The sequence below is a fragment of the Spinacia oleracea genome, chromosome 3, assembly GCF_020520425.1.
Source record: "Spinacia oleracea cultivar Varoflay chromosome 3, BTI_SOV_V1, whole genome shotgun sequence".
Classification (NCBI taxonomy): Eukaryota; Viridiplantae; Streptophyta; class Magnoliopsida; order Caryophyllales; family Amaranthaceae; genus Spinacia; species Spinacia oleracea.
In genome coordinates this window covers 46056352-46073080 of record NC_079489.1, presented here as the reverse complement: position 1 = coordinate 46073080, position 16729 = coordinate 46056352, and the positions used below count along the sequence as shown (strand labels likewise).

General features: G+C 33.6%; 1 protein-coding gene across 1 annotated transcript; it reads left to right on the top strand.

Moving 5' to 3' along the window:
• The first annotated feature begins 4811 nt into the window (after positions 1–4811).
• Positions 4812–11588, top strand: LOC110796338 (DEAD-box ATP-dependent RNA helicase 36). The gene is made up of 6 exons (XM_022001401.2): positions 4812–5651; positions 5949–6271; positions 6637–6840; positions 6927–7008; positions 7092–7190; positions 11141–11588. The coding sequence occupies exons 1-6, from the start codon at positions 5016–5018 to the stop codon at positions 11270–11272; spliced, it is 1476 nt and encodes a 491-aa protein (XP_021857093.1). The 5' UTR covers positions 4812–5015; the 3' UTR covers positions 11273–11588.
• Positions 11589–16729: the final 5141 nt, after the last annotated feature.

The following is a 16729-nucleotide window of genomic DNA, read 5'->3' as shown; positions in this document are numbered from 1 at the left end:
CTTGACATAGTGACAGGCGTTGATTTGGAATCGCACGAGGAATTTTCGGCTGATTATTCAAGGATCTTTGCTTTTGTATGTATAATAATTCGGGAAATATCTTATGTAATATAGGTAATTACCATAAAATTTTCCGTAGATTACGATTCTCCGTTTTGGGATATTATGTAATCTAATTATTTATGTAATGTTGAAATCTTATTTATGGTCAAAGGCGTTGATTGTACCCATTCAGAATCGTTGGTTTGACCCTAAATTGAAACAAATTGCTGAAATCTTTCCTAATTCTATAGTTGAAATCTTGTTGATATATTTTCAGCCCATTCAATATTCTTTCGCTGAAATCAGTCCCTAAAATATCTCGCTGAATTGACATCCCATTCAATATTCAGTAACTGTTTTTGGAATTTTTTAAGAGATTAAATAAAGGAACAAAAAATAGATAATCAATCCCTGAAATCTCTCGCTGACAGCCCATTCATTATTCAGTAATTTATTGCAGTAATTTTTTAAGAGAATTAAAAAAAACAAAACAAAAAAAATGGCGGAAAAAAACCGCACCATGAATTGACACGTGTCATTCCTGGTGTCTCTTTTAGTATATAGTAATAGATAACACAAACACACATTGTAAAGTAAATAACATCATATATAACATAAATAACACGGGCATTTATACATACATTTCTCTGGTTTAGGAGAAAAATTACTTTTCTTTGTCTTAAACTTGATCAGTTTTTATCATTTCTCTATTCCTCGTCGTCAGTCTCACCGTATTAAATAGCAAGATTTTAAATAATGACTGAAAAACCCTAATTATTATTGAAATTACGAAAATTACAAAATCATGAAGTCTAACTAGCATATAATTAACGGAAATTACGAAGTGTAAAGTAACATACTTATGTGTTTCGATTGATTTATTGATAGAATTTAGCAACTGTGCCATAGTAACATCTTCATTAATTTATTCAACACTGTAATTGTTCAATGAAAATTAAAAAAGTTAGGGTTCATAAGTTCGAAAATTCAAAATTATGAAGAAAATTCAGGAAGAAGTAAGTGTTACTCACCCTGTACTTTTGTTTTCCTTATTTACAGCTTTGTAGGCTCATTTTCTTCAATTTTACTTCAGAAATAGCGGCTTGCAGCAGTTGTGGAGTGAGAAAGTAGAGAGAAAAAGCTTAAAAATTTGAAAAAATGGCGGTTTGTAACAGTTGTGGAGTGAGAAAGTGAAGAGAGAAGGTGGAGAGGAGAGAGAAACCTTCGAGAGAAAAATGAAGCGTTGTTGTTTTTTGTTCATTTAAAGCCTATTTATAGTTCTAACTAGTATAATACCCGTGCGATGCACGGTTTACATTATAAATTTATATGTAATTTTCATGAAATCTAAACATATTTGTTGACAATTACCAAAATAGAGCTTGTATATATTCTTCTAATTAAAATTAATGATGGATATTTGTTCTTGCCCCATTATGTATCTTACTTAATTGAAAAAATAAAAATAAAACAAATAAAGGTACGTAGATAAAATTATTTTCATTTCCATTCATCACTTGTGTCAAACATAAAGTTATTCTAGTATACCCTTTATTTTGATGGTCATACCCACCTAGTACTTGCCCCACTATTTACCACGTTACTCCATTGTTTAACACTTACACACATCACGTACTTTATTCAGCTATAGATAACTTTTACGCACTTTCACAGCTTCTTAACCTGAAATGGTCAGGGAAGAGGAAATATTCTTTTTTTTAGGATACTCCCGAGATTAGATCTAGTGGAGACAGGGGGGCCTGTAGCTCAGAGGATTAGAGCATGTGACTACGAACCACGCTATCAGAGGTTCGAATCGCTCCTTGCCCACAACCGATCCCAAAGGGAAAAACTTTTCCCCTTTAGGAGTAGAAAATCATGATCGAGATTGTCCCTTCACCCCTATAACCACCTACAAACTTCATCCTCATCCCGCCACCCACGATATGTATGTCGCCCATCTACAAAACAAATTTCATTTCCGCTCCAACAGCCACCCGTTTATCCTAACCCGCCTCAAAGTTCAAACACACCTTATACCCGGGGGGTTTTTTTGGATCAAGAGTTTTTAATTTTTAAACTCTGTTTTAGATATTTGCCAATTTGTCTTATTAGAGAAATTGAATGAATAAACAAAATGTTGCAATATATATAAATGTATAATCAATTCAATGAAGGATATGTGAGGTGCATCTACAAAACAATCTTTATTTTTGCTCCAACATCACCTCTTTATGCAAGCCCGTCTAAAACCCATCCTATACCCGAGTTTTTTTTTTTTTTTGGTTGGAGAGTTTTTAATTTTTAAACTTTGTTTTAGATATTTGACAATTTGGTTGGCTTATTGTGGTCACTGAATAAATGAAAAAAAATATTACAATATGTAGGTTAGTTGATATCCATAATCAATTAGATGAAGGATATGCGAGGCGAAAGGCCAGGTTCAATCTAAAATCCATCTTTACCTTGTCACCCGAGACACATCTACAAAACAAAATTCATTTCCGCATCACCCACCTAATTAAAGATTCCTCCACCCCCCCCCCGGCGGTTGAGTAGGAGTCTCCCGAAAAACCCGCCCACTGATAAAATGACATTTCTATATGTGGTAAATAATTCATGTTACCTTCAATTAAGTTTCGAATATACTCATAGCCTTCGACCCTTTTGATTGCTCCATATCCAAAATTCACTTTGTTAAAAATTGAGTTTAAAATGTGCACATGAGTTGATAAAGCTGTCACATGATGAGAGAGCAAGTGGGAAAACTTTTCGTTTAATGTATGAAGTAATTTTAAAGGGACACCCCAAATATGAATATGAAGCAAATAAAAGGAAGGATTGAGTGTTGAATCAAAGACTTGTGAAAGAGTAGTGAAGTGATTTTTTAAAATATATTTCCTTCGCTTATATATAGTTGGAATATACTCTTTTTTCTCACTTTAAAGAAAGTAGAAGATAAGGAAATGTCATTTTATCAGTGGGCGGGTTTTTATTTAGTCTATGAGAGGTAAGTATATAATAAAGAAAGTAAAATGAGGGAGAAATGTCAAATCATACAAAGTAGTTTTCTATTTATAGTGTTGCAAGTATTGTGATTTTTTTGTTTTAAGGAACTGTTGCAAATAAAAAGAAACATATAAATTTTATTTTATACATTTTTGTAAATAATAGTTGAAATTCTTATATTATACTCCATCCACTCCATAACGATGTTTCAATTTTTATTTTTTCCAATGCACATTTTGTATCATTTATATCTCCAATGATATATTAGCAAAAAGAGATAAATTTTACTACGTATTGCATATACCCCGTAGTATGCGTGCATACCCATTTGAAATAAACATACACTCTAGTATATTTATTTTGATCATAACTTATGTTAAGAAAATTTAAGAATATAATCTTTGAGCAATCAAATAAACATACATTCTAGTACATAGCATATGTATTTCATAAGTTAATTTAGTCATAAGTTTTTGTTAAATATCTTGTTAGTTACCATATGAAAGATGTCAAATGAATATATTATTCTAGTACTATACAATATTATGTCAATAATATTTTTCATAATATCTTTAACAATAGAAGTCAATAGTATCTTTAAAATAAATAGTTTCTTTAATTTAGTAAATAGAGATTATGTTATACCGTATATTCAATATTATAGGTTATGTATATTAGCAGGTAATACAAATGATATACAGTTAGAAATTAAAAATAAAGATAAAAAAATTGCCCCGCGTTAGCACCACATTGAGGTACCCTCTCTTTTAGTATAATATATACATAGATAAAAGATTAATATAGATAGATAGCTTGTAGATAAAAGGTAAAATATTACTATAAATGGCGGTGATAATTATCGCACTTAGTTGCTAAATAAACTACGTATAAAACAGTACAATCAATGGCGGTTATAATTATCAAATTTAGTTGTTAAAATAGTATAGATTTATAGTAAAAAAAATTATACACTATATTACATGCACTTAAATTTTTATAATGGAGTATTTTTTATAAAAAAGATAATCTTATATTGGTTAGATTTGTTACCAAATTATCGAAAAGATAATTTAAAAGATTCTCCATGTATAGAATGGAATCTTTTTCTTATTTTTTGAGGAAAATAAAATTAAATATTTTGAGGTAAAAGTTAACAAAAATATAGAAAAGATAATTTAAAAAATATTCTACATGTATAGAATGCAATCTTCTTCTTATTTTTTGAGGAAAATAAAATCAAATATTTTGAGGTAAAAGTTAACAAAATAATTATACAATCAATTTTTTTTAATAATTTTTTTATATCCACAAGAGAGGCAAATCAGAGAGCGACATTTGTCAGCTCCACATTGATTTCCTCTCTTTTAGTATAATATATAGATTTGGCAGTTGTTCTATGTTATTTTTTCATGTTACTGTAACTTAAAATGTTACTTCAGTCGTTTCACATGCTATTTTATGTTATCTAACGTTTTAATTTCGCGCGCGTTTTGTTGTGTAATTGCTGCGTTTTGTCCCGGGAGTACCATTTGGCGGTACACTCGGGTGTAGCATTTCTTAGTTGATTTCGCAGCAGATTATGTTGCTGCTTTAGGTCATCGCATACAAACGCACCAAAAAATTGACCCATACATAGATAATAAATTTTCTTATTTTATATCTTTAGATAAGTTAGGATATAGTTTCGAGAGAACACTATCCTAACTTTCATCGTATCTTTCCTTTAAAAAAAAAATAAAATAAAAAATTCTTAAATTGATTGCGTACTGTTCTTCTCCTCTTAAAACCCTACCTACGCTCCTCCCATAAAACCGCTATATTCCAGTCGTATCACCACCCCTTGTCGGCGGCGCTTCTGTAATTGTGGATTTTCAATTGAAGAGGAGAGTGAAAGTAGAAAAGCCTCCCAATTCCAGTGATAACTATTGTACTACTGAACCTCAGAGTAATTATTTCCAAGAGAAATGAATGAAGAAGCATTTGTCGATACCAACTTTCCTTTATTTTCAAAGAAGACGAAGAAGAGTTTTTCCAAACACCCTCAAAATTCACACATTCAAGTCCCAAAACAAAACCCCGAAATATGTATTGAAGAACATCTACAAATCGAAAAGCAGACGCCGCTCTCTAATGATAATGAGGATTTGTCTTCCACTCCTAATTTCTCCGATTTAGGGCTTTCGGAATGGGCTACACAAACCTGTTTAGAGCTCGGAATGAAGAAACCAACTCAAGTACAACGATATTGCATTCCCAAAATACTTGCAGGAAATGATGTATTAGGTATTGCTCATACTGGAAGTGGGAAAACTGCTGCATTTGTCCTCCCAATCCTTCATAGCTTAGCAGACGATCCATATGGGGTTTTAGCTCTTGTTGTTACCCCTACTAGGGAATTAGCATTTCAATTGGCCGAGCAATTTCGTGCGCTTGGTTCATCGTTGCACGTTCGTTGTACGGTTGTAGTTGGTGGCATGGATATGATCACTCAGTCCAAGGCGTTAATACAAAGGCCGCATATTGTTATCACAACTCCGGGAAGAATTAAGGTGCTCCTTGAAGATAACCCTGATATATCTTCAGTCTTTTCCCGAACCAAGGTAATCATCATTACCATTACCATTAATTTAGTTTGTTAATTTTTTGTTGATTAACAGTTTATATAATGCTAGATTTTGATTTTTGTTTTTTATATACTGAATTCTAAATTTGGTCATATCTTGTTTTGGCTGCATTTTAGATACAAGTTTTGTGACTAGCTAATTTGCTATAGTTTACTTCCTTAGGTCACACTGTCATAGGAATCGAAGGACACTATTGTTATTGTACCCTTTGTAGTTATAAACTGGCTTCAAAGAAGCAGACTTATGGATCTTTTGTTTTATTTATAATTGTAGTTTCTTGTGTTAGACGAAGCTGATCGCGTTCTTGATGTTGACTTTGAGGAGGAGCTGAGAGTTATTTTCAAGTGGTTGCCTAAAAAACGGCAAACTTTATTATTTTCTGCATCGAAATCTGGTGATCTACAAGCACTGCTTGAGCTTTCTTCTAACAAGGCATTCTGTTTTGAGGCACATGAAGGCCTTCAAACTGTCGACTCTCTTACACAGAAGTATCTTACTGTTCCCGAACATGTTAAACATATATATCTTAGTTATATTTTATCAAAGATGGAAGATATGGGTGTACGGTCAGCCATTGTATTCTTCAATAGTTGCAGGTATTTACTAAGCTGAACCGATTGTTTCCTGCTCTTCTCTTATTTTCCTGTTGAATTATTTCATTGTGAAATCTATCACATTCCGTTTGTACTCTGTCATCAAGGATGTCAGGTTTTGTTTGTTTGCCGCGGTTTATAATTTTTAGATATGCTATTGTGGGGGTATCAGCGTCGTTGTGTTGATCTACTTTAGAATATCATTTGCTGGATTTGCTTGTTTATAATGATATAGACTATTAGAAAACGTGTTATGGTCTACTTCCCGCTCATTATGTTTGGAAGTAAATATTGACGCCTTACATTATGAGTAGCTGCTGTTTGCATCAATCTCAAAGTAAGATATTAACTGCTGCTTTTGCAAACAGCAAGTGCCACAAACTGGCTAAGATGTTTGAAGTGCTTGATCAAAAGGTAGCAGAACTGAACTCCACATTACCAACGCATGGAAGACTAGCTTCTATACACCGTTTTAAGTCAGGGCAGGTTCCTATATTGCTGGCTACAGGAGTTGGCGAACGTGGGTTAGATATTCCGACGGTCGATTTAGTCATACTTTATGACATACCAAGGTTACATGTTTACGCATTCTTTTGTAAAATATTATATGAACAAATAATTGAATATTATGGTTTATGCTTAATATTGATGACTGCAGGGATCCGGTTGCATATGTTCATAGGGTGGGACGTACTGCAAGGGCAGGTAGAGGGGGGCTTGTGGTCAGCATGGTTTCTGGGGTGAGAATCAAGATTTATGTCTACCAATTGTAGAGCTGTTGTTTATCTGGTAGCTTCATATTTTCTGCTCATTCTTATTGCAGAATGAGGTGGAACTTCTGCACGAAATAGAAGCAAAACTTGGGAAGAAAATGGAAGAGTTTGAATATAAGGAAAAAGAGGCTCTTGCTGACATGTCTAAGGTGAGATTGCTGAAAAATTCAACCTTGACTTCCACTATGTTTTTAGGTTCACTTACACTAACTAAAAGATATTTTAACTTTCAAGGCAGCCAAACTATATACTAAAGTAATCACCAGAAGATTTCCCGAAGTTGTCACGTTCTTAGCAAATGTTTTCCCGCCTAAAACTTTTTGATTTTTTTTTAACAAAAATTTCTTTCTCCGTGATTTCATATTTTTTTTAACAACATTTTTTTTCTAAAAAATGGCAGTTGTGATATCGTGCCAAATATTTAAAAGGTAGTTGCACAATTTTATAATTTCTCCTTGATATTAGGCAGTCAAAGGATATCTAAATTTTATGATTAAAATCACTCAATTGAAAACAAAACAAAACAAAATATTTATTACATTATACTAAAATAGATACCAAAAGATGACATTGTCATACGCCAAAAAAAAAAATTCCTTTTTATACTATCCTTTTTATTTACGATTTATGTATGGAAAAAATATATTGCTTTTTAGATTATAGAAATAATATGCCAATAATAATAATTCAACATATTAGTATATTGAATATTTTGGTCAAATTAGCATATCAAACATATAATATACTTCGGGTGTAATCTATAGTAGGACGGAATTGCATACTCCGTATTAGATGATAAAATGAGTATGTTCAAGATTTGTTAATTATGCAGTAACTTTAGGAAGAGAAATATTTCAGTTACATATATTATAAAGTTAGTCAAATAATTTTAGAATATCCGTGCATGCACGGGACCTCTATTGGTCTGGATAAGAGAAAGACAATCCTTCTTAAAAATATTGCTACACCAGCAATTTAACCCTTTCATATCATGGAATTAAAACTTGGATGTTCCGTTACGTAACGGCCGTCCAGTAACGGGTTTTGGATTTGTCGTTCTGTGAAACCCCGTTACGTAACGGTGCGACAAAAATCGCGTCTTTCTCCTGACGTTGTCCGTTACGTAACGTTGACTCGCCGCGTTATGACATTTTCCCATTACACCGTTCTTTTACCCAAATTGACCAAAAATATTTTAGTAATTAGTAATGTAGTTTGTGAAACATGATATTTCGAGTGGTTATTGTTCCCAAAATATAATACTCAATCATATTATGATATGTATTTGGTTATATTGTGTTGACATAATACTTTTTAGACTTTAGACTTAAAATAAAATAATAAGGCTTAGACAGTTAGACATGCTAATGTGATTTTTTTCCAAAATATTCACACCGCGTCAGCCGCGATCCGTTGTACTCATTTGTTATAAGTGGTTTTTGGGACAATGTGACCGTTACCGCGAATGCGACTGCATCCGCGTTATGTTTCCTATCAGTCACCTCCCAACTACTTTCTGCTTATTATCTCTATTATATAAGGGAAGAGGTGAGATTATTTTAGTAAATCCACTTTTGGTGTCTTTCTTGGATTACTAAAATACCCTCCACACTCATAGAATAGAGAATATAATGACAACCCACCCATTAGGAAAAGCCCAAAGAAGCATTTTTATCAATCTAGCCCCTTAAATAAATTCTTACCATTTTAATCAATCTGTTTATAGGTTCGGCTCTATCTAACTTATATGTTTTTTATATTCGCAGGCATCACATTTATATTATATTTTTTACATGTTCTTTCAGTTTAAATGTAATAACACAAATATGTTTTTTAAATTCGCACGCATCGCTTTCATGTAAGAATAGTTGTCAATGTTACAACAAAAACTCAACATAGAATTAAATAATTTATCCAACAATCATAAAAACAAGCAAGTAAAATTTATGGACACTGCACCATAATATCTAATTTGTTTTCATGAAAACGATAAAATCTGTAAATACAAGTCAAATAAGACACAAAAAATCAAATAATATTACAAATTTATTATAATTGCCAAAATCTCTATTCTATACACGGAAAACTAAACTTACTCAAATCACTTTTGTCATTCGATTTATTTGTAAAAGTAATAGGAGTCTTTGTAAAAGTAATAGGAGTCTGAACAATTTAAGAAAAAAGAGTAATCAAACAAACGAGCGTATCCAAAACAATTCTACCACAGTTTCTCATGAAGTCGCGCCAACACATATGAGTATATATAGTTTCCTCCCGTATCCATGCACAAATGAAGAAAACAAAAACATACTTTTCGACGACAAAAATCAATCATTGAATTGATATAGATCTTTTAAACATTTTCTTAACTTTTCGATCAAACATTTGTGATGAAATCTTGGAATTGGTATTATATAATTGGTTAAAATACTTTCCGAAAAATAAATAAAGAGGTAGTCACTTTACGTTAATAAATTTTGATTTCTTAATGACAACATACATGCATTCTAACATTCACGCACGCATTGCGTGCATAAAAGACTAGTATGAATATAGCATATCAGGTTTGATGAAACTAAAGCAAGGTACTCAATATTCTATCATTTTTATTGTCGCGATGTTTGTAAGACATTTTACATATAATGAAGTATTCTTCTAGAATAATTGTACAGATCCTCATATTGCTTGGTCCTTTTTGATGGATCCAAGATTATTACATACAAATTGACAAATATGTTCCATTGCTGTAACATGACCCAGTTTACCAAAATTCACTCAAAATATTGCTATATCAGCATTTTGACCCTTCATTAATCACCATGGCTACTTTCTGCTCATTATACAAATATATAAATATCTAGTGATGAAATTTAAGCAAGGTACTCAGTATAGTAACACTTCTATTATCATGATGTTTTATGCCATGATAATAAATTACAATGAGGTATGCTCTGGAATAGTTGTTAATGCTCTGGAATAATTGTTATTGCTTAGTCCTTTTTGATGGATCTGAGGTTATTATATACAATTGCCAAGTATGAGTAGAATGACACAGTTTACCAAAATTCACTAACGGAGATGACATGCTTCGTATTACTGTATTAGTGAAACAGGCTTTCTAGTAGTTGGGGGTTAGGCTGGGCACATCTTATCCTACCTAGACCATTAACACATTGGGATTAGGCTGGGAACATCTTATCATACCAAGACCACTAATGCATTTGTAGTGCTTGTTAGTTGTAATAAAGAAGTCGGAGAACTTGTTTTAGGGTACTTATAGTTCTCCTCGAATTATTAAGTATTGAGTGGATTTCTTCCCTTGTGTAGTATCTCTACCCAATGCTCCTTTTTGAACTTTTTAGCACGGGTCATGCTTATTTAGCGCTCTATGTTCTTGGATCCCCTGTATCACACCTACTAAACTAAATGGAAGATCGTCCCTTGGACACGAATCACGACAATAGTTACAAGTGTGGATCCTTTCCATGATCAAGATTTAAGGTCTTTGGATATCGGATATCAGACATCATTACTTGAATGTTATGTTGGGAATTCTAATATCACATACCCCATACTTTTTGATACTTAAGAAAAATAAAATAAAAGTGTTTAAAGGAATTATTGTTCTGTAGATGACCCCGTGTATTAATCACCGGACTGTTACATCAATGCTCCCTCTTGAACTTTTTAGCATGTGTCATGCTTATTTAACTCTCTATCTTTTGGGATCCCCTGTGTCACGCTTACTAAACTAAATGGAAGAATGTGCCTTGGACAAAAATGGTTAGTTACAAGTGTGGATCCTTTCTGTGATCAAGGTTTGAGGTCTATGGACGTCAGATATCAATACTTTGGAAATTCCAGTATGACATACTCCATATTTTTTTCATAGTTAAAAAATAAAAAATAGGAGTATTTCAAGGAATTATCTCTTTGTAGATGACCCCATTTATTAATCACCTGGAGCATGACACCAGGAGCAATCCTGCCCTGGTTCATGTAGCTGAACCAACCTGTTGGGAACAAGGCTTTGGTTTTGTTGTGTTGTTGAAGACACAAGAGATTCAACATTTTCTTACCTATATTCTACGCCCTGCAGGTTAACAAGGCAAGGAGGGTTGCGGATATGAAGCTGTTTGATGATGGCTTTGATGATTCAATGAAAATGCGCAAGAAGCAAAGGCTGAAAATTTTAGCTGAGAAGAACCAAAAGCGAAATAAAATACTATAAGTACACTAGTGGATTTGTTGAAAAAGTTTATTGTATCTTAGTATTACACTGACCACAGCCAAAATTGTGTTTAAGCTGCATTTTGCTCAGCAGCTTTTATTTGGATTTGGATTTGGATTTGGATTTGGATATAGATATATGCTTAGGCTTTCAAAATAGTCTGTGAAGGAACATTGTTGAGGAGTTTGTTGGATACATGCATCAATGATGTACTCATGTACGAAAAATGTAATTGTCATGCTTCTTGACTTTGTAATGAAAGACTATAAAGTTGTATACGCCTAAAACTGAAGAGGGGCAAAAACCAATTATTCTCTCGGCCCTTTTGGTAATAGTTAATGTGTGGTGGGAATGAGAATAAATCTAAGTATTATTTGACAAGAAAAATATATCATAATGTTTCTGGTAATGAAATCTTATCTCAAATTTTATGTTTTTGTTTGTAAATTTGCATTTTCTCCCAATATCAGTCCCCAAATATAAATGATGCTAAAGAAAATTTATGAAGAAAAAAATATACTTCCTCCATTTTTTTTTATTGCACCATCTCAGATTTCATGCTTTCCAATGCACTATTATCTCTCGTTATACATTTAAAAAAATATAAAAGTTTAATAATTTGAAAGTCGAGATGAATCTAACAAGATCACAATGAATATATTTTTCCTTACATATAAAACACAAAAAATAACTATATAAGAATATGACAGCTAAAACCCAGATGGTGTAATTATTAAAAAATAGAGGAAGTATAATTTTGGTTGAACTACCGATATGATGGCAATATATTGATTTTTCTACAAACATACATATTCATTCTCATTGACACCAATTATAAACGCCTACCAAACCTGTCAATAGAGTCATACGAAAGTATAGTTATCAAACAGTCAAACAATTAACTTGCATTTCTTGAAATTGATCAACCATTCATCCTTACCTCAATGTTTAGAACCGGGTTTTCTAAGACTTTTCGCTAGTCACATGATTCACCTCTCACACCCTAACACCACTTTATTCCAAACCCACCCTCCCCAACTACTCTTGATTCTATCTTCTAACCCCCTCCCCTCACCCCCTAGACAACCTGGTTCACCCTCAGTCCCTCACCCCCCGAAATCCATCTCTGCCACCCACTTTCTACAATAATTACAGATGCTAGTGTCATTGTCTGGACCGATTTAAAAACAAATCTCGAGATTTGAATCATTGCCTGTATCGATTTAAAAATAAATCTCGAGATTGGAATCAGTGTAGTATGACACAATCAAGTTAAGAAAGAATAAGTGCAGATAAGTTAAAATAAATTGAAGCATGAATAAATAAGGGCCAAAGGCAATCATTTATGTTAAGGTCAATTAATGAGCAAATGAACAAAACGAGCATGTCAGTCAAAGTTTATTTTTTAATTTTAGCATAGAGCCTCTGTATATTTCAGGCCGGACTTGCTTACCATCCACAGTTTCATACAACTGATTTGATAAACCCTTTATAAGTCATTTGTTACAAAAGATTCATAACACTTGAAAATGTACAATAACCAAATTTAACCAAACATGTCACAACAAAGAAAACTTCTCTGATAGGATAATACATGTTGGTGAATCTAAAATAGAACATATTTCTTAGCTAATTATAAGCTAATACAAAGGTTTTCTAGTAGTCATACTTATAGATACATTCTTTAATAGAACATTCTCATGGGTACCCCTTGATTTATTATAATTATTTTTGGCCAGCCACAAAAGTTCTCATCATTGCTAGTAATGACCTAATATTATGTGACTTTAGAAACAAAATTCATTTAGAAAACAGTTAAGTTTTTATTATTAATAAAAATGAAAAATACAAATAGAACATTTTGATACGGAGTTTCAGGTGAGGGAAGGTAATAGAATCTCTTGATTTCCTTTCGTAGTGATAGTTGATATTTTTAATCTTCCTTTCTCATTTTCTCTCAAGTCTTCCACAATTTTAATAGTTGGAAGAGTGAAACCATGATTGTTAAGGCCATGCGTCAGTGCATTGCCTCTCCATCAATGTCATTAAGACAACAACTTCATCCAACACACCCCAATTAGCCTCCGCTAAAAATAAATTAAACACATGATCTAGAGGATAATCGGGGTTTCCTTTCTTTTGTTATCATGATACTAGTGCAAACTAAGGACATAACAAAATTAAATCATTAATGTCACACAATATAGATATACAACTACACAAGACCATTTATGATAAATAAAGGAATTCTTTTTGTTGGAAAAACAAAGGGTTGCTGTAGACACCTAAATCGTGTCTCCCCTATGGGATGATGACGATACTATTATCATTGTTAGGTGGTTGGTACAACTCCGTGCAGAAGTCCCGATTGCTAAAACACATTCCAAAGTCCAAGATCCAAAGTCCAATTCCCGAGACGATTCCCATTACGGAACTCAGTACAAAATTCAATTTCCAAAAATCAATTTCAAAATCCAAACACAATCTCACCCAATGGACCTCTCCATTGGCTTTACAAGGCCTTTTCCTATCAAAATGACACTAAGCAATCCGAATTCGGGCGCCGACCCACAAAACCGAGCAAGCCGGGCCTCGTCCCGTAAAACGGAATTTGAAAACCCAAAAACGGCTAGTTTTTAGTCGCAAAATCAAATCCTTAATCATTAAGCAAATGCTACGTGCCAAAGTTCGTACTTTTCGTACAAAGGTACATTCACATAAGACAAATGCAAGGACGGCGTCGTCGTCCTTGCGTTGGCGTTTCCTGTGCCACGTCAGCGGCGCCAGATGCAGGCCTCTGCGCTGGGCGCTGCTGGCATTTGGCGTTTAGCCATCTAATTTTCTATTTAAACCCTGATTTTCAAGCATTTTAGGGCACCAAATCAGAATCAGAACGTCGTAATTTCGAAATTCAATCTCAAAATCAAAATATAAAAATCAACTTTCAATCCTCAAATTCCTATACAATTTCAAGTGTTCAAGCAATTGGGAGCTCTAAAAGGAATTCCAACCTAACCCTAACTAGGTAATTTCGAATCCCTACTCAAATCTACAATGTTTTCTATTCTTCTACCTTTCTAATACAAAAATCCAATGATGTTACCATTTAGGGTTCATGCCTTTTGGTAACTAGGAAAATCATACAAAGGTGTCATCTTTGCGGAGGTTTCATACTTGAAACCCTCTCCAAATGATTGTCCAAAAACACCATTTCCATTATGCCATACAAGATTCAATTTTTCTTCCAAAACGATTAGTAAAGTTGACACTTTTGCTCTCAAAAGTGTCACTTACAATAATCACATATTTTTACAAAAATCAAGACTTTCTATGATTCAAGTACAAAGTTATGGATTCCATGATGTTTAAGGTTGTTTGTAATCACTTCATTTAACTAGAATCATTTTCAAGTTATGGAGCACATCAAAGGTGAAACCTTTTTAACATTAAAAGGTCTAATTTTTGAGATTCAAGACTCCTAAGTTCAATATTCAAGTTCAATATACAAGATTCAATATCTCAAGTTCAACTTCTATAACCCAAAATCTAAGACACTTTTGGATGAGCAACTTTTCCTAAAGTTGAGATTTTAGACTTGAATCCGTGTCGGACGCACTTATTATTAAGTAGTCGTTTGGCGTTCGGATCTCAAATACAATAGTACAGTTTCAATATCGCAATTTCAATATCGTCATTTCAATATCGCACCTTTCAATAACGCGTTTCAATATCACACCTAGAGCTGTCAAAAATCGACCCGACCCGAAAACCGACCCGAACCCGACCCGAAAATACTGGGTCCTGAACAAGATATTGTGACCCGTAACCCGATTTTATCCGAACCCGAGCAACCCGAAAAGGAATGGGTCAAAACCCGACCGAACCCGTTTTGGACCCGACCGATTGAAAATCTTTGTATTTATAGTAATAAATGAGATTATGAGAAAATTTAAGCATAAAAAACACGCTATTTTTACTATTGTTCTGTGTAATATGATTTTAATTTGAATTATACGCCATTTTATGGTTGAATTTGACAAAATATAAACTTTCGTAGGAAAATTTGTTAATTTGTGCCAATATTTTGTATATTTTTCACCTAAATTAATGAAAATATAATGCGCGTTCTAAAATCTCTTAACCCGTTGGGTCAACCCGAACCCGAAAGTTCTGGGTCTTGAACAAGCATTTGTAAACCCGAACCCGAAAGTGACCGACCCGATTCAACCCGAACCCGAAAGTAATTTTTCACAACCCGACCCGACCGACCCGTTTGACAGGTCTAATCACACCTTTCAATAACACATTTCAGTATCGCACCTTTCAATAACGTAGTTCAATATCGCACCTTTCAATAACGCATTTCAGTATCGCACCTTTCAATATCGCATTTCAATATTGCACCTTTATTCTTGCTATTCCAATTCCGCACTCTTTACTCACCTTTTTTCAAGGTGATGTGGTTTTGTACGCACTTTCAATAATTCATTTACTTATTGTGATGTTGCTTTACTTGTTTATTGCTTTCATCACCTCACATGCTAAATCCAACAAAATACAAAGTTATATCACGCTTAACAAAGATAATTTCTTGGACAAACCGGCCTTAGGTTCCCTCAAATTAACTTTAAAGCGAAGTGGTCACAATACAAGTAGAAATTCTATATGCTAAATTCAAAGTTCAAACCCACATAGTGTCATGACTAGGGTTATTCGAAAATGCTCTTTGCATGTACTCGAATACAATTTTTAAAGCTCGTGGAATAAGCATTTCGTTCCCTTGCTCGGATCTCACCCATCCGTTTCTAAGATTCAATGCCTTATCTACTAAAGAGTCAACTTTGGTCTTTCCAAACGGGACCCTTAAAATTGTTTGGTGGCGACTCCTTCGAAATCCAAAAACATACAAAGCCTTTCGTAGGGGAAAATATAAAAAGGAAAGTACGAAAAAACCCCCTACATTTACCGATGAGAATTTTTCTCATTTTGTTTGAAAATGGAGAGAAGAGATAAGGAATGTGTTAGAATTGTTCTACGAGAGAGAGGGAGGTGGACGAGTAGGTGAAAGGAGGTGAGATCTGGAAATGCATGAATAGTTGGGCAAGGGAGGGGACATGGTGGTGGGTTGCACATGAAAGTGGAAGAGGATTGGTTAGGTAGAGGAGAGGCAGAACTGCATAATATAGAGAGAGAGAGTAGCAAAATAAAACTTAGAGAGTGGTGCGTAAGAATTTTCATCTATTCAAGAAGGTTTCATCAAAGGAAATTACAATCAACTAACTTGATTCCCTTCCTAGTTGTTTGTTAAACCAATTAGTCATTCCTTTTAGCCCAAGGATTCTCTATCCCCCTCCGTAAGAAAAACTTCCTAACCCCAAACTCCTCTTCACCCAACCAACTCAATTACCAATTCAATCATCATTGACTGTCCCATTATACTACAAAATCACGCAACCA